We start from the raw sequence: 19,007 nt of genomic DNA on the forward strand, positions 1-19,007 counted from the left end.
TGCGTCACTTTTCAGGCTGATGCATATGCCAGAGGTGGCTTTCATGCTTACAAATCTGAGAACTCCAGATTTATTTACACATAACTTGCCATTTCATCACAAAAAAGCACAGTGGCTAGGAAGTCAATATATATCAATGTTAAGCATTAAGTGTGGCTTTGAGTAACACAATGTCATCCAGAACAATGTGAAAATTGATTTTGGTAAAACTGCTAAAATTATACAATTAATGTAAACTGTGAACACATTTTACATAAAGTACAGCAGACCCCCGTAACCCTGTGTACGGATTGAACGGGTTGGAAAATGGATGGATGGATATTTACATCAAACTGGAAACTTTAGTAATTGAGCTACTTTAGTTTGCAATAAATAAGCTTATTCTTAGAACAGTTTTTTTTTTTTTTTGACTAACGCAAGTCATGCACATGAAAACAAAATAAATACATACCCTTTCCCGAAGTTTCTCCCTTACAAATAGCCTGAGGACAGCAAATGGTGCACGAAACCACAGAGGAGAAGAGACAATAAAAACGCATTTAAGTCTTGCTGGGAATGCACCCTGTTTAATAAGGAAAGAAAAAAAAAACTGAAATGGTATTTATATTTATATATATTTTTAGAGAGACCCAAAAATTACCCAAATGGTAAATACCACAGAAGTAGCATGCATATTACAACATATGCCACTAAGTATTGTATGTCTACGGTCTTGTTAATCAGTCTGCCGAGTAGCATTGCACCGTGTTGATTGAGTGCATATTTCTGGTAATTGTTCTACAATCGTGCAGTGACCTCAGAGTTTTTTTTTTTCTCTGTATGGCACCATGGCTATATGGTTGCAGACATGGACGCTATCCAGTGATCTGAGACGAAGACTGGACTCCTTTGGTACTGTGCTTCTTCAGAAAATCCTTGGGTACCGTTGGTTTGACTTGGTGTGTCGAATGAGTGGTTGCTCGTGGAGTCCCAAATGAAGCACATAACCTGCATTGTGAGAGAGCGTCAGTTATAGCACTACTGCCATGTGGTGCGTTTCCCCGGGGTTGATCCGGCTCGTAAGATCCTCATTGTTGGGGACCAGAGTGGTTGGACCAGGCCAAGGAGTCGCCCTTGTAACACCTGGCTGTGGCAGATATGGACCGCATGTCTGTCGGGGTTGCCAACCGGAATCCCGAGTTGCGGTGCGGCAACGCACTGTATCAGTGCATGCTCCCCACCTTGACTTCAATGTCTGTCATGGTGCAAGTCAAGAGAAAATGATTGTGTTTTAACATTATAAAACTTGTCCATAATGAATTTGTTCCCCATGGATGAACTATTAATCAGTGACATTACAATGACTGGCTGAGGTGTCTATGGGAAAGCATGAGGACAAAACCAAAATGCACCATGACAATACACCTGCACAAACCATGTTATCTAGCAAGTCTTTGACCAGATATAATGTGGTTGTTGTTTCACAACCAACCCTGTATTCAACAGATCTCAATCCCTGTGAACTCTTTTTGTACAGACCCAAAAAAAAAAAAAAAAAAAAAAAAGACTAAAAACAAGATGATTTGCTACCAAGAAAAATTCAGGCAAAATAAAGAGTAAGTACAAAAAATATTTCTAGAAATACGAGAAATGCTGGGATAAGTATATTGCAATGGGTCCCGTCCTTGTACAGTATGTAATCTTTGTATATCTATATCTATCTATTGTACAGTGCCTTTGATATCTACCTATAAATGCGTGTGTATGTGTATAAACATATTCACACCCATTTCTCAAAAATCTTAATATAAGATATAGCAGAATGACAATCTAGCTTTTGATAAACATTTTACAAAAGGTGGCAAAATATCCTGCTGGCCTATACATTTAAATTTACTTTGAACATTCAAAAATAGATATTGATTTTTTCAGAAAAATAGTTAATATGGAGAAGTTTAATCTTGAACCATAAGACAAACTCTATACATAAAGGTGTTTAACCGTTACTTAAGAAATATATTAAAAGAAAAAACATTGAATTATTCAATGATACCTTGAGGAGATTCAATATTTTCACACAAAGCTCATAATCAAAATTTCCATAGGTTGAGCTTGTCATGTCATAGATGAAAACTAAACCATCACGTTGCGTTTGTATACTGTTAAAAGAAGAAAATAAATACATCAATCAAGCACTAAATTAACAGGGCTCAAAGTGTCCAAAATCCCATTTCCATTTTTTAATTCTATAAGGGAATTACTAGAGACCACATGATACAATGTTATCCTGATACAGGGGTGATGATAATTAGGTCAAGGTACAAAGATGTTCATTTTGTTAACAGAATCAAAAAATGTGCAAAAGAATATAATTTATATATTAAGCAGCAGTGTAAGAAATAACTGTACTTGCTTGTGTTGGTGTGAAGATGCAGTATCTCACAAAAGTGAGCACACCCCTCACATTTTTGTAAATATTTTATTACATCTTTTCATGGGACAACACTGAAGATATGACACTTTGTAACACTAACAAGTCACATGACACCGGGGAGGGAAAATGGCTAATTGGGCACAATTTGGACATTTTTCACTTGGGGGTGTACTCACTTTTGTTGCTAGCGGTTTAGACATTAATGGCTGTGTGTTGAGTTATTTTGAGGGAACAGCAAATTTACACTGTTATACAAGCGGTACACTGACTACTTTACATTGTATCAAAGTGTCATATCTTAAGTGTTGTCCCATGAAAAGTAACATTTACAAAAATGTGAGGGGTGGACTCACTTTTGTGAGATACTGTAATTTAATATTGCAATTTGGTTGGACAAATTACATATAATGCTCTATTAATACATAGTATACCTCTGTCAATTTCCCAGTATTTGAATAAATGCTTGATTGTATTAATTTTTGATCAACATGGCAATCTAAGAGCCTCTGTCTATAGCTGAAGTATTTTTTCCCCATTGTATCATCATATTCAGAAAAGTTAGCAGTTCTGAATTTGTCCATTTGTCTAACTGAATTTTACTTGTACTCATGATAACAAAACTATTGTCTTAGTTATCAGAGTTCACCTTAATAAATACCTTTCAATTGCACGGTCCAGTTGATAAATTATAGCCTGCAGTACTGCTTTGTGTGTGGTTATATCAGGTCTGTGTAATCTGGCTGTAAACAGGGCAATAGCAGCTCCCTTTGCATCTCTTCCAGGCTGAGGTATAAAGAGAAGAGTAGTTTTAACAAAAGGAGAAAATATAAAACAAAATTACAGTTAAGGTAACATATATAGTGAAAAACTTCTCAAGACAAACTCCTTCCACTCTCGGAAGGTAAAAGTCTACAGATAACCAGGGTGATTAAGATCCATAGAACATCAGTAACTTCAGCCTTAGTTAAATTATGCATAGACATTACATTTTTTTAAATGGACAGCTACAAAACACTTATACTTTTCACAAATGTGACACTTTTTCCATTTTTGATGTACCAAAGTGACATATAAATTGCTATAAAGTATCAATTTCATGTTTTTATTCCTAAAAATGAAATCAAGAATGCATTATATTTGCTTCAATTTAAAGTCAGTTTTAAAGGCAACTACTGGGAAAATGTGACTGAAACTGCCAAAATCTAATAAGCTATGTGCATGATCATAAGAAATTGCGTGGCTAAAACAGAACTGAACTAACATGTCTGGTTCAAGAGTTATCAATGACAGACACACATTATTATTGGTGGATCTGAGATCTGGATGTTCCAAAACGTCAAGATAAAAAAAAAAAAAACACTTATGGGTAAAATTTTCAACTGCCTTTCATGATTTCAAAATGTCAACCTAAACCAATTGAAAAAAATTATTTTTTTGCTGAATAAGGGAAGAAAATAACCTAAATACAGAACTCAGCTATAGTATCTCTGTCATCTTAAATGACAATTTGATGTTAAAAAGTAATTACATATATATTAAAAATAATAATACAATCAGAAGCACCATTCATTTTAAACAAATCTATGAAAATAAACAAGGCAAAGTGAACTCTCCGAATTTCAATTTCATGCACGGTTATATACCAGTTTTCATTAACAGAAAAATTCGGGAAACTTGATTCTAGTGCTAGAACTACAACAGGACACGGCTTTTAGATTCTCAAAACTTTTCTTAATAAAAATATTTATTCTAGGATATAAAAAAAATAGTTATATACAGTGCCCTCCACAATTATTGGCATCCCTGGTTAAGATGTGTTCTTAAGCTTCTAATAAATTCTCTTTTTTCCCAAAAAATATAGGCTCACAACACAAAAAAAGAGAAAAATCCAATCTTTAATTGAAGTACATTTATTCATTGGGGGGAAAAAAATCCCACATTAAGAAATACATTTTTTACATGAAATCGTGTGCCACAATTATTGGCACCCCTAACAATTCCTATAAAATAAATGTAATTGAAGCATTTTTGTAATTTCTAGTTTAGTTTTTAAAGTTGATCAGAGTAAATTGGAACTTTTAATTAGTAATTAATGACTCCCTGGAGTATATATATAATGAGACACAGCGTCCTATTGCTCTTAGCCACTCTTCAACATGAGAAAGACAAGAGAACATGCCGTTTAAGTAAGGAAGATGTGTGTCAACCTTCATAAGTCAGGTAATGGCTACAAGAAAATAGCTCTTCGCCTAAACCTTCCTGTATCTACAGTCAGAGGAATAATAAAGAAATGTAAAACTACAGGAACAGTGACAAACAAGGCTGGACGAGGACCAAAGTTTATTTTGCCACCATGCACAGTGAGGAGGATGGTAAGAGAAGTAAAACTTTCTCCAAAGCTCACTGCTAGAGAACTGCACCAAAGAGTGGTATCTTGGGGTTGGGGGAGGGGGGGGGTCACAAAGTCTCCATGACAACCATAAGACGCTATCTCCATGCCAACAAGCTGTTTGGGAGACATGCAAGGAAAAAGTCTTTTCTTACCTACAATCACAAACGTGAACATCTGGAGTTTGCTAAGCGGTACTGGGGTTTCAACTGGGACCGTGTGCTTTGGTCAGATGAGACTTTGAGTTGCTTTTTGGCAACAAACATTCTAAATGGGTCTGGCGTGAATCCAAGAATGAATATGTGGAAAAGCACCTCATGTCCACTGTAAAGTATGGTGGAGGATATGTGGTACTGTATGGCTGTTTCTGCTCCAAATGCCCTGGGAAACTTGTTACAGTACATGGCATCATGATCTTCTTGAAATACCAGGACATTTTAAATCAAAATCTGGAGGCCTCTGCCAGAAAGCTGAAGATGGGTCATCATTGGGTCTTCCAGCAGGATAATGACCCTAAACACATGGCAAAATTTACACAAAAATGGCTCAGCAGACACAAAATCAAGCTCCTTCCATGGCCATCTCAGTCCCCAGACCTCAACCCCATTGAAAACCTGTGGGGTGAGCTGAAGAGGAGAGTGCATAAGGATGGACCCAGGACTCTGGACGATCTAGAAAAATTGTGCAAAAAGGAACGGTCAAAAATCCATGTCTCTGTATTCTCCAACCTTGTGAAATGTTATATGAGAAGATTAAGTCCTGTCTTGTTGGCAAAAGGGGGTTGTACGAAATATTAACAGCAGGGGGGCCAATAATTGTGGCAAACATGATTTCATGTAAAAAACGTAAATGTGGGATTTATTTCCCAATGAATAAATGTACTTCAATTAAAGGTTGGAATTTTCTCTTTTCTGTGTTGTGAGCCATTATATTTTGGAAAAAAAAAAGAATTTATTAGAAACTTAAGAACACATCTCTTAACCAAGGGTGCCAATAATTGTGGAGGGCACTGTGTGTGTGTGTGTATGTATATATATATTTATTTATTTTTTATTTAATGGACTCAAACTTTCACTACATTTGGATGTCGATGGCATAGCAACATCTAAATATTATTGGAATGTGCTCTTATTTCAATGTGAACATTTTTTTTTCTCTGAACGTCTAATTCTTACTGCTAGATATGGGATTTCAAAATGCCAACAGAAACAAAAAAATCCATCCATTCTTTCATTTTCTAAGCTGCTTACCCAAATCAGAACTTCAAGAGATGATGCTGCCAGCACAGGAAAGTTCAGAACATTCCTGAGTGTATTTATTAACAAAAAAAACTTGGATGCACTGGTGATTTGTGAAGCCACCTCTTAAATTGCCCAGAACATCTGTGTACATTCTATCAACAGTATTTCATTAAGAAGCTATAAAATTTCTGATATACAAATAATATTTGACATTAATTACCAATGTTCTATTTCACATATTTCCTGCATTATGCTAAACCAGATAGCAAAAACAACTTCACAGCTGAACCGTTTTCAGGCTTTTTTTTTTTTTTATTTATACAAAACCCTTATACAGTCATCCCTCACCTATCATGGGGGTTACGTTACAGAACCCCCCTCTCAAAAGGTGAAAATCCGCAAAGTAAAAACCATATGATTATATGGTTATTTTTATATATTTTAAGCCATTATAAAAACTGTTCCACACTCTTATAAACATTTCCTGCACAGTTATACAGCATAAACCCTTTGTATTCTCTTAGATATTAGGTAAGATTCATTGAAATTATGTATGTAAACACACGGTTTATATATATTAAAACCTAAATATTATATATAAGATATCAAGCGTCTCCCATATCACATATGTTACATGTTATGTTACGGCCATTATGATAGACAGGCCACCAGCAATAAATAAGTACAATGCAAGAAAATGTACAAAAGCTCTTTACACAGCAAAACACGTTGATGCTGAATGAGCGAGATGAGACTTCCCAGTTAATGCAGCGGAATCAAATTTGGCACTCCGTCGCTGAGCCAATCAGCACACAGGAACTTAACTGCGTACTCTGATTGGTTAGCGTATCGGCCATCTGCCAATAGCGTCCCTTGTATGAAATCAGCTGGGCAAACCAACTAAGGAAGCATGTACCAGAAGTAAAAAGACCCATTGTCCAAGCGAAAAATCCATGTTCTATATTTAGATATGCTTACATATAAAATATGTAATAGATAAGAGTGAAGCCACGAAAGTCAAAGCGCGATATAGCGAGGGATTACTGTACATTGTTGTATTTTAAACACAAAAGCCCATCATTTTTTGCAGGACTTTAGTTTTTGTGTTTTACATTTTATGCAAAATTGCAGATGTGTGGGTTAAATCAAATATCTACATACACCACCTAAATAGACAATACGCTTTCTTTTCATGACCACAGCTCTACACTCTGAGGTGCAAATTACTAAGGTTATCAGAGCTACAAATCTTGGGAGCACTTTCACCAAGTTTATGTATACCATGACCGTAAACTGGATTTAGGCAGATTTAACAATGTTATATTATTGCACTGGTAGAGGACATGCAGGTTAAGGGTGTAACAGAGCAAGATGCAGAGGACAGGAAGACATGGAAGAAGATGATCCACTGTAGCAACCCCTAATGGAAGCAGCTGAAAGAAGAATTTTTATTGCTCTGGTTAACTAGCTTCACAAGAAAGAGTATACCTTTTACACACACACGCAGATATTTTCAGTACATCATATAGCCATAGATATTTGTTCCCATGGAGAAGTAAAAAAAGAAGACTTCATGCCATTTCTGTGAAGTGTGCTACTGGCACTTAGGAAAAAAAAAACAAAAACAAAAAAAAAAACCAAAACAGGCAAATACTTACTAAAACTGTGAATTTGCCACTTAGAAGTTCTGACCTTAGGGGCTCTTCATCAGGATTAATATTATTGATACCTTCCTTTAATCTTGTATTCTAGAAGACAAAACATTTTTGATTAGTTGAAATAATTTAGTCTCATTTGTTTTTAAAATTCTCACTAATTTATTTAAAAAAATCCACTCCAGCAGAGTATGATCAAAAGTGGATTAATCTGTTTATTTTAGAACATTCCCATATATTTTTTTTTATTATTGCTCCAGCATACCCACCTAAGATACTGAAGGAAATTCTTTTTTGGGCAAAATTTTTCATTTAGTTTTCATTCATCACCACGTTTGTTGTACTTTGCAGGTTTTGATGTTAACTTTAGTTTTCTGCTTTTCAGTTCCAAGATAAACGAAGCTTCAAGTTATTGCATTTGTATTTACAGTTGCTAATCTCATGTGGCTTGGGATGTACTTTAAAGAAAAATCACATGCTAAGGGCAGAAAAGTTTCAGAGACTATTGTTTAACTTCAAGTATTCACAGAGGTAAAGTCATATTTTTTATCATGGTACTCTCAGGATGCAAATAATTTTAAATGTGAAATTTATAGGAGCTTTTTTTTATTGTGCGTTTGTGTGATCATAAAAGCCTGTGTATACAGCAATTAAAAAACATGGCTCACTTATTTATGTTAAATGCTAAAAAACATTGTAGGGAGAGAACATAGTGGAAATAACAAGCATAAAACCAAATAATGAATACATTAGTTGTTTCACAAGATGTGACTAAAGAGCACATCTATCTAGTGTGGTAACCTCCCACAGATTCATCTAAAAGCATTTCACCCCCAAGTGATTTTACACAAGGGTTATTTATGATGTGCGAGAATGTTTGATTGTTGAGTTTATGGGATGTCTTGTCTGCCTTTAATAACCCTGCTGGCAAACCAAATTCCCCTCATGGGATAATAAAAACTGAACTGAAAGCAGACTGAAAACATTCGATTTTGATGCCCCCTTGTGGCTTCAGCCAAAACTATAACCACAAACACTTATTAAAGGGATACATGCCAAGCAAATCCCTAAAAGCTAAATTAATTTATACAGTATTTGGTTCAAATATAAAGTGTTTGTAATCTGGAAAAACAAAATAAAAAAACAAAAATAATAATTACACTTTCTATAAGTAACATGAGACTCAGAAACTGTGTTTATAAACCAATGCAAGTATTTAAGAGACAAGTTACAAAATGTATGCATGGTGTAACATTTAAGTGCACTACTGCCATCAATTGACTAAGTTCAATAGCTCTGTTCTAGAAACTCCTGAATCCATTTCAGAGTTGTGAGAGGCAGAAGTAACTCAAAAAGGCTGCACAAGAATCAAGTTCATCACAGGGATCACTCTCTCTCACTAACTAACCTGCTCACCCACTCCATAGTCACACATACTGGCAGTTTACAACTGCCAATTAACATAACAAAAAAAAAAAAAGTTTTGTAATTAATTCCGGTTTCCTCCCACAATCCAAAGACATGCAGGTTAGGTGGATTGGCGATTCTAAATTGACCCTAGTGTGTGCTTGGTGTGTGGGTGTGTTTGTGTGTGTCCTGCGGTGGGTTGGCACCCTGCCCAGGATTGGTTCCTGCCTTGTGCCCTGTGTTGACTGGGATTGGCTCCAGCAGACCCCCGTGACCCTGTATTCAGATTCAGCGGGTTAGAAAATGGATGGATGGATGGATGGATTAATTCCTTCTATTCTTGAGTGTGTCTAGCTGTAGTTATTTGCCTAAAATGAGATTTTCAAAGCTATTCAGTTGTAAAAAAAAAAAATATGCTAGGAAATAACACAAGTGAAAGTCAAACTTAATTACAGTGACAGACACCACTATGAATACCAGGTGAATGTGGCACTCTAATGGCATATGTTACAGTGTCAGTAAAATAGTGGCACATTATAATCACAGCTGCAATGTTGATTTAGTTTAAGTAAAATATTCAGTCAAAGTTGATTTAATCTGGTCCTTTTCCGTTTTTGCTCAAGCAGCTGAGAAGACATCAAAAATCAAAAACAATCTGTGATGCAGATATTTCCATGCATGTACAGCCGGACTGACTAAGAGATGATTAGCCAACGGGCACACAAGCAGATCAAAACAGCGAGTTTGTACCTGTGCACTCGCTCTGCTGTCATTTCAATAACCTGTATTGCAGATTTGTTTGCCATTATTTTCAGCTATCGGCAGGATAAAAAGAGGAAAGTACACAACATATACAAGTTGGTGTAACTGCTGTCAAGGTAAAATTGAAACAGTAAACTAATTTGTAGCTGAAGTAATGCAAAGAAACATTCTGCATGAAGACTGATGAATCTGCAGATTTGCTAATACTCCAATGGGAGATTGTGAAATTTCAAAACTTTGTACAGCTCTGTTTGAGATACCTGAACTAAAAATGAAATCAAATAGCGTTTTATTCTCAATTCACTATATGTACAGAACATACAGAAGAATCAAAATACTGTTTCTCTCTCATCTTCGTAGTACAATATAAAATATAATAAAGTACATAAGTATAACACATAAGATAAACAAAATTAGAACTTGTAAAGTAAACCTAAGTACAATGTGCAATAATCAGTAGTGCAAAAGCCACTTACAGTAAAAAGTGAGAAGGTGCATTATAGAGTAGCTTAAGAGATGTAATGTTGAATCTTTATATAATACCAGCGGAGGTAAGGTACTTGGTAGATAATGACTCTTGTTACGGTCCAAGGGCAAGGGGGGGAAAGATAGTGGACAAAGTTCAGCATCCTGACAGCTTGGTGGATGAAGCTGTCTGACAGTCTTGTGGAGCGGGCCCAGAGGCTCCGGTACCTTTTCCCTGAGAGGAGGGGGCTGAAGAGGGAATGTAAGGGGTGGGAAGAGTCCCCAGCAATGCTAATGGCTCTGCGGGGGAGGTGGGTGTGGAAAATGTCCTTGAGGGAGGGCAGTGGGGCACCAATGATCTTACTGGCCGCATAAATTATGCATTGCAGGGAATTCCTACAGGAGGCAGTGCAGCCTTCATACCACACAGGTGTGTATCTAGTGAGGATACTCTTTATTGTGCCCTGGTTGAAATAGCACATGATGGAGGGAGGAACTTGTGCTCTCTTCAGTTTGAGTAGGAATTAGAGGCGGGTTTCAGCTTTCTTGGCCAGTGATGTGGTGTTATCTGACCAGGAGAGGTCCTCGGAGATGTACGTCCCCAGGAGCTTGGTGCTACTCAACTTTTCCACAGCTACACCATCGATGGTCAGTAGGGGGAGCTGTGAATGACCTCTACTGAAATCGACCACAATCTCTTTGGTCTTACCCACGTTTAGAAAGAGATTGTTGTCTTTACACCACTGGACCAATTGGCTCACTTAGTTTCTATAGTTGGCTTTGTCATTATTGGTGATGAGGCCGAACACGGTTGTATCGTCCGCAAACTTGACAATGTGATTGGAACTGTAGATTGGTACACAGTCGTGGGTCTGCAGAGTAAAGAGCAACGGGCTGAGCACACACACTTGTGGGGCCCAGGTGCTCAACGTGATGGTCTTAGAGGTGTAATTGCCGACTCGCACATTTTGAGGCCTCCAAGTAAGAAAATCCAACACCCTTTTGCAGAGGGAGGTCTTGAGTCCCAAGTGGCTGAGTTTTTGTATTAGCTGCTGGGGAATGATGGTGTTGAAGGCTGAACTAAAATCTAAGAACAACATTAGCACATAGGAGTTCTTTTGAGTCCAGGTGGGTGAGGGCTGAATGGACAGCAGCAGAAATAGCATCCTCTATGGACCAGTTTGACCTCTAAGCAAATTGAAATGGCTCATTTGGGGGGTAATTGGGGGTGAATGGACTTAATGTTCTGCATAACCAGCCGCTCAAAACATTTCATGATGGTGGAAGTCAATACTACAGGCTGCCAGTCATTATAGGTACATAGGAGGGGCTTCTTAGGGACAGGAATTATGGTTGTGACTTTAAAACATGTAGGAACAACAGCTTGGTCCAGGGAGATGTTAAAGATGTCAGCAAGGACATCCTTGAGCTCCTCAGCACAATCCTTCAAAGCACGACCGGGTAAGTTGTCTGGTCTGGCTGCCTTCTGTGAGTTGATCCTAGAAAGGGTCCTTGTCACACTGGCTGGGAGCAGATATATGGCCTATTTGCCCAGAAGGAGAGAGGGTGGGAGGTGGGGGGTGGGGATGGTTTTCTGTGCCGGTTTGCTCTTTTGTGTTTTGAACCAGCCAAAGAAGTCATTTAGGCAGTGGAGCTGTGCGAGGTCACCTTTACAAGTCTGTGGTGGTGGTTTGTAGTTGGTGAAGGTTGGATACCACGCCAGAGAAACTGTGCATCTCTGGTGTTGCTAAAGTGTCCAGATATTTTCTTGCTGTACTGTTTTTTTGCTTCCCTGATGCCACGGGACAGGCTGACTCTAGCTGTTGCTAGTCCTGCAGTGTCACTGGCCCTAAAGGCGGCATCATGGACCCTCAGAAGCCTGTGGACCTCTCCTGTAAGACATGGCTTCTGGTTAGCACAAATTATTATTATTATTATTATTGTAATGGGTGACATCATCAGTGAATTTTGCAATGTATGCTGTAACCACCTCAGTGTACTCCTCAATGTCAGTGTGGTCATTGTAAGTGGCTACCTGTGTGAAAATGTCCCAGTCTGTAGTGCTAAAACAGTCCCTTAGAGCACAGGAGGCACCCTCTGATCTGTCTTAACAAATTTCATTGAAGGTGAAGCGTGCCAAATTTAAAAAAAATTGTTCCATGGTGAAGTGAGTTGTATCATGAGGGCAGACCAACAGTTAGGCCTATCACATTTGGGGTTTCTTGCATTATATTACTTATTATTTGACAGGTGCTCTACTTAAAAGGTAACAACATTTGAGATACAATGTTGTATTTCTTTTGATTTTATAAATGAAGCACAGGCAGGTAAAGTGACTTCCTCATGGTCACACAGGGTCAGTAACAAGACTTGAACCCACAACCTTCAGGGTTTGAAGTTCTAGGCCCAAAGCCTTAACCATAATATCACACTGCACTATATGTGAACACACCTGAAAATGGTCTAAACACCTGTACATAGTGTACTCAAAAACACCTTCAATGAAAGAGGTTACATTTATATTTAATTAATATGTAGTTAATACAATAAAATTGGTAATTTTCCTCACATTCCTCCTTGTTTAACTCGGAGCCGACACCGACTTTTGCTGAAATTCAGGGGTAGAGGACAGTAATCTGCCGTAAATGGTGACAAATCCAACGGCTACATTTTAGTTTGTCATTCTTTGCTAGAATGAAAGTTAGCTTTGTTGATTTGACCTCAATTCCCTGTGCGTGCGTGAGTAGCAAAGAGCAAACAACCTCTAAAATGGCACCAACATCTGGCAAGAGACCAAAGCGAATGCACAAAGCAAAATACTCTGGACAGAGTTTATTGAATTATTGCCAAATCAGAGTCTGACTTCTTGGACTTTGATGGAAGTGATCTGGAGGAGATGGAGAAGGAAAATGAGAGGTACCTAGCTGATTGTGGTGCTGATTGCGTTTATGTAGCTGATGTGCATATAGCAACATTCCTGTGGGAGGACCACCAATTTCGATGACTGGATTGCATTGCTCTGCAACTGCACAAAGACAGCCAGGCAAGTGGCTCGCTGCAATATTCCTGCTGGCTGTCAAGAGACCGCAAACAGGTGACAACAGCAGCCACAGCTTGCAGCAAGAGACGTTTTATGTTGATTTATATGTGAAACCACTGCTATGTGAGCTTTCCACAAAACTGAGTTTCTTAGAAAAAAATATGCAATCCTCAAAGAGAGTTAAAGAAGAACATGAAATTCTAAGCACAGTAATGTCCAGGAAAAGGGCATTGTAGTACTAGGGTGTTGTAACATGTTAGCCATTATGGATATAATGAGAAGTCAAGCAAAATGACCCCTTTCATTGGCTAACTAAAAAGATTACAATATGTAAAGTTTCGAGGTAATCCAGGTCCCTTCTTCAGGCAAGATGTAATCAAAATTACATCTTCTCTGATAAAAGAGGCCCGAGTTACCTCGGATTAAAGTTACTCATTCAAAACTGTTACTTTAGTTGCAGTTACTTTCTAGCTTCACAGAACAAAAATAATCTGGTGCTGCAATATATGATACTGCTCTAAATACACAGAGCAAAGTCTCTTGCCAGACCAGGTCCATCTGCACTTCTAGTTAGTCTGGTAGCCATTAAAAGGTGGACAATAATGGTTTCATATCACCTACCATCTTACCTTGGCATCCTACAGTGGCACTGGGTGTGCAGGTAAAGCTTTAAGAAAGTCCATCTCCTGGTTTATAAATGTACCACTGACTTACACATTACAATGCAAGACTGTCTATGTGCTTATAAAACATGAAGCAGCCTCCTGTTGTATTACAATTCAAACTAATAATAAAAGCAAACACCTAAACAATTCATATTTATCTCCAAAACTATCTTCACCTTTGATAAAAAATGTGACTTAACAGTGCTCGTTTAAGAAGCTGGATGTGTATTTAGATGATCAAAATTCCAATACTCAAATTATTTGTTTAGAAAACTGCAATCAGTTTTGAACGAGGGTCATGCTACTTCAGAAAACATTACACACAATATACTACATTTTAAAAAAAGATACTTAAACTTCCTTTTTAACTATGCAAAGGCACTTCATAAAATAAAGACTGCTTCACTAGATGATTAATGAACTGGCTACAGTCAGACTTAAAATAAATCTATACAAAACATTCCAGACTTATGACTGTTGCTGTATAAAGTTACAATGATGGCAACTAGCAGGCACTTTGTGAAATAAACTAAATATCTTATGATATCTCTCATAAAAAGAACAAATTAAATAATATACCAATGTAGTTAAGGGTGTAGACAATGGCATGATCATCAAAATATCTCAAAACTTTCATTAACTCCCAGTGGTGTGGCTGCAAGCAGCATGCTTACTAAAATTATAACTTAATTTGGCATGTTCTTTTGCTTTGGCTATAATGGTATTTCTTCTTTTTATTATTTTTTTTATATATAAATATAGACCTATAATGTGTCTAACTGTGAAAGTAGTAGTAAGCCATGCCCAAATGAGTCAGAACACACCAGTAAAATGTGGTTGCAGTAGACCTTTAGGGCAAGACAATCCAGACAGTAGCACTTTGGATTGAGAGACAAGCAAAAATAAATTATAGAACTGTATGCTCAGGGAAATTCAAAGAACACGTGGGAAGTATGCAATGAATACCCACTGTGACAGAAAGTCTATTCTGCTACTGACACCACTTGAAAACAAACACACCCCCAACCACGGAGCCACACTAAAAAAACACCACGATGTGTGTTATCAACAAGTTTTGATGCCAAAATTTAAAAACTGTGGTAGTGAGACAGTTTTTCCATTTTCTGCATATGAACTTAAGAGGCAACAGAGGTGGATGGAACAAAAAGGATCACACCGATTATCTAGAAGAGAGGTTTTTACAGCCTTTTTGGCCTTGGGACCCAGTTTCATCTGTTTTTTTTCCCTGTTAATGGCCCTTTAATAACTGTAATTTTAGTATTAATTAGCGGACATTTTCCTCTGAATGGCCCACATTAACAAACAGCACAGTACATATGTATTCAACATTTAAATACAACGCACATAAAAGAAGAAATATGAATGCTACTCATCCAAAGACAACTTGACACATGGGTGTTTGATACTGAAGCAAATTTAGTGTGCATTTGTCTTTTTAAAAGTTAACCTGGTCAGATTTTCATGGCTGTTGAAATAAGGATGAGTGAAGAGGGTGCACGAGGGGCAGGGGCCCAACTCACCTAGAGTTTCTAAGTACATACAAACCCAGGGGTGGACGAGCAAAGTGAGCAGGGGGTGGAGCCCTCTAGTACTAACATAAATGCCCAATTCAATGTTAAATTGTCACCTTGTCTGCATATAATCCAATATAATGCTTTTCTCTTGTAATTCCTGAAAATACACATCTGAAATATTACTTAATACTACTGATATAAAATTGACTACCTTTGCCTGATTTACACATAACCATTTTATTTGGTTAACAATTTAAATAATGTCTACAGACATTATCATCATCTTTAGACTAAGCACATGCTTAGATATAAATGTAAAAACCACATGAGGTTTTATTGATTTAACACGCCTGTTGTTCCATCGCCCCAAAAGCAATTTACTTCAAATATGTGTTAGACATGACCTGACTATAAATAGTATGTGTACTAGTGTATTCTGCAATTAAGCAAGGACTTCTTTGAATTCACAACAAAACCTGTAAACCTGTGCTAATTTTCTTAATTTAGACTGTTTAATTGTAATGCAAACCATTATTAGGTATCCAAACACACCACATTCTAAATTTATATGCGCTACTTAAAAATTTAATTGACTTGTTGAATTAGGAAAGTGATTAGGGCCTCCTTCAACAAACTTCAGTGTCAACAGATATATGCACACATAAACAGGTTACAGCGAATAACCTGGTTTAGGCAAAAACCTAATTTCTTAAAATCGACTTTTATATTGACAGGTAATTCTTCTAAAGTTCTCCTTTGTCAAAATGCTCCGACATTTTAAATTGCACAAAAAACACCACATCACCCACTGCCATTAATGTGAAAATAAGAAATAAGCATGACACCAGTGATAACTTTCTTGTATTTTATTAATATGCTTAGGTGGTGTTTCAGGGGTTTCTGTGAATGGCCAGGTGGTGGAAGTGCATGTAAACATGAATATTGGCAAAACATTAAGGTATTCAAACGAAACAAAGGTTTCTTGCTTAAACATTACACATACATTTAATTTACATGTTGAAGCAGTAAAGTGATTAAAGCCTCATTTTCTATAAATTTTCCTCATAAAAAAGGAGCTATACTTACTTTATAGGCTTGGAACAAATCAATGGCACGAGAAACATCAAATTTTCTTGCCATTAAAAACTTCACAGCAGTTTTCTGGGACACTAAGACAACATTGGGATGCTCTCTTCTCTTCAGTTCTCGGAAAAACTCTTCTACTGTCTGTTAAAAATTAAAAAACAAAAAAAGTTTATCATAACTGGTAAGTTACCTTTGATTTCTTAGGCATCTAAGATTTTGAACATCTGTGGCATATATTCTGCTTCCTCAAAGGTTCTTTAGAAAAGAGAAATAAAGATCAAATCATAAACTGAAACTATTAAACAGAATCAGGGATGACCACACAAACCAATTTCATAAGCACCAAATAAACATTTAAAAGAAGAATACAAATTACTGCATGTTACGCCTTTTACAGTTCCTTTCAGGTTTACGGTCGCCCTGTAAAGACAAAACTGTGTCAAGCCTGTTGAAGCTCCTCAAGCAAGAGGACTTCCAGCACTGTTTCAATCAATGGAAGATAGGTATGGAGCGGTGCAGAGATCGTGAGGTGGAGTATATAGAAGATCACAATATTTAGAATGCTGTAATTCATCAATAAATTTTATTTTTTTTTTCCACCAGTTATTTTTGCGTCTCATCTCATATGCTGTATGTAGGAACTACAAAGTAACTGGTCAGAGATAAGTAAAAATTTAAAAAGTACTAAGAATATGACACCAGTATCACTGACTGTATAGTCTACTTTATTTCTGTTAGCTTCCTCTTTTAAACAGCCTTATATTTCTCTCAGCTTTCAAATACTCGGCATTTAAAGTTTATATTTTGAACACTGTTATACATACCAACTGTGGTAGAATGCTTTTTGATGAACTTTGCTCTTTTAATCTGCTTAAAAATTTCCCTGGTTACTGCCTTTAACCACAGTACTAATAACATAGTGATTTTAACGATTTAATCGATTCATTCAAATTTGCATTTTTTTGTTAATAAGAAAATCATGATAAGCAATTATGCAACAGTTCTGAAAATTAATAAATATTTGCAATGTTAATGCAGGGCTAGCATGTGCGCAAACAATACAGGAAGAACTGAGCAAACTACAGTATGTGAACCATACAAGGCAATATGCTGCAGCAAGTTTGTGTGCTAGGTGGCTAGTTAAGCTGCACTGCTGAGAGAAAATGGAAGCAAGTGGTGCTTATCTGGTAGCTGATAGGCTAATTCCAAAGGAAAGCTGTAATGTGAAGTCATGTGGAATTGGTTTGGATATTGATGTCTAATCCGCAACAGGCCCATGTGACATGTAAGGTCTGCAGAAAAACCATGGCCACTAAAAACAATACAACCAATTTATTTCATCACGTACGGCAGAAACGTGAAAAAATGAAAAAAAAAAAATAATAATAATAAATAAAAAAAAAAATAGAATAAAACTAGCAAGGCTGTCCCTGGAACTTAGCCCAAAGCTCTGGTTTAAAAGCAGCTAACATTTGAGGTATCCTTTTTCAACATAATCCCATTTGAGAAGTTATTATCCAAAAGGAAAGGAAGTACTGGTACTGTGATACTACACTGCAAAAGACATGGTCTCCATTTACAGTGTGGTGGAGGAAGGCTTTACTAAGATGCTGCAAGCTACTGATACAAGGTATGTGCTTCCAAGCTGAAAATATTTTGCAGAGGAAGGGCTGCCGTGGACTACAACCAGTTGATTCTGGTATTTAAAGTGCGCTGTTCAGTTTATAAGTAAACACCCTCAACTCCCAGAAGCATCAGCATTTTTAATCATAAATGTTGTTGACACTAAAGTTGCTAAAGAAAGGACTATGACTAAAGTCTTATAATGACAGCCGGTATCCCTAAATTCCCTAAAATTATGACTTGATCTTTACCCAGAACGCATTAACAAACAATGGACCTTCATATTCATTTATATACATTTTATTTATATACAGTATGTATCACAGGTATTTTGGTTTGAATCTGCATACAGCGCAACTTGGTTTCACACTTGCCTGTATTCTTTTTGTAAGATGCATTTGCACATAATGCAAAAGCACCTACTGCAATAGCCATGTCATTCTTTCTGTATGAAGTGACTTGGCTCCCAGTGGACAGATTTTGTTAGAATTTGGCACATTTAATCCTTAGGGAAATTTGTCAGGAAATTTCACTTTCATCAGATTATCTTGAAAAGTACCTACTGTACAAGGTTTGGAATTTTCAAAATCCCCCTATATACTGCACAGGTGAATTTGCAAACTCGTCGACCTTATAATAGAGAAACATTAAGTGCAACTTTAATTACAGATCAGTTTACCATTTCAAATTTACTTAGAGAGGTCACTTTAACTTGTGTATTTTGTA

At 36.9% G+C, this 19,007-nt stretch overlaps 1 protein-coding gene across 1 annotated transcript in view; it reads right to left on the reverse strand.

Moving 5' to 3' along the window:
- The window catches only part of ptpn9b (protein tyrosine phosphatase non-receptor type 9b), a 103,305-nt gene that overhangs the window by 17,213 nt on the left and 67,085 nt on the right, over nt 1-19,007 (reverse strand). Inside the window, exons 2-6 of the mRNA XM_039758227.1 lie at nt 16,659-16,799; nt 7,702-7,791; nt 3,072-3,196; nt 2,033-2,138; nt 452-562 (exon numbers count right to left, since the gene is read on the reverse strand). Of these exons, the coding sequence (XP_039614161.1) occupies nt 452-562; nt 2,033-2,138; nt 3,072-3,196; nt 7,702-7,791; nt 16,659-16,799 (573 nt within the window). The remainder of the gene's footprint in view (nt 1-451; nt 563-2,032; nt 2,139-3,071; nt 3,197-7,701; nt 7,792-16,658; nt 16,800-19,007) is intronic.

Source organism: Polypterus senegalus, chromosome 7 (genome assembly GCF_016835505.1).
Source record: "Polypterus senegalus isolate Bchr_013 chromosome 7, ASM1683550v1, whole genome shotgun sequence".
Taxonomy (NCBI): domain Eukaryota; kingdom Metazoa; phylum Chordata; class Cladistia; order Polypteriformes; family Polypteridae; genus Polypterus; species Polypterus senegalus.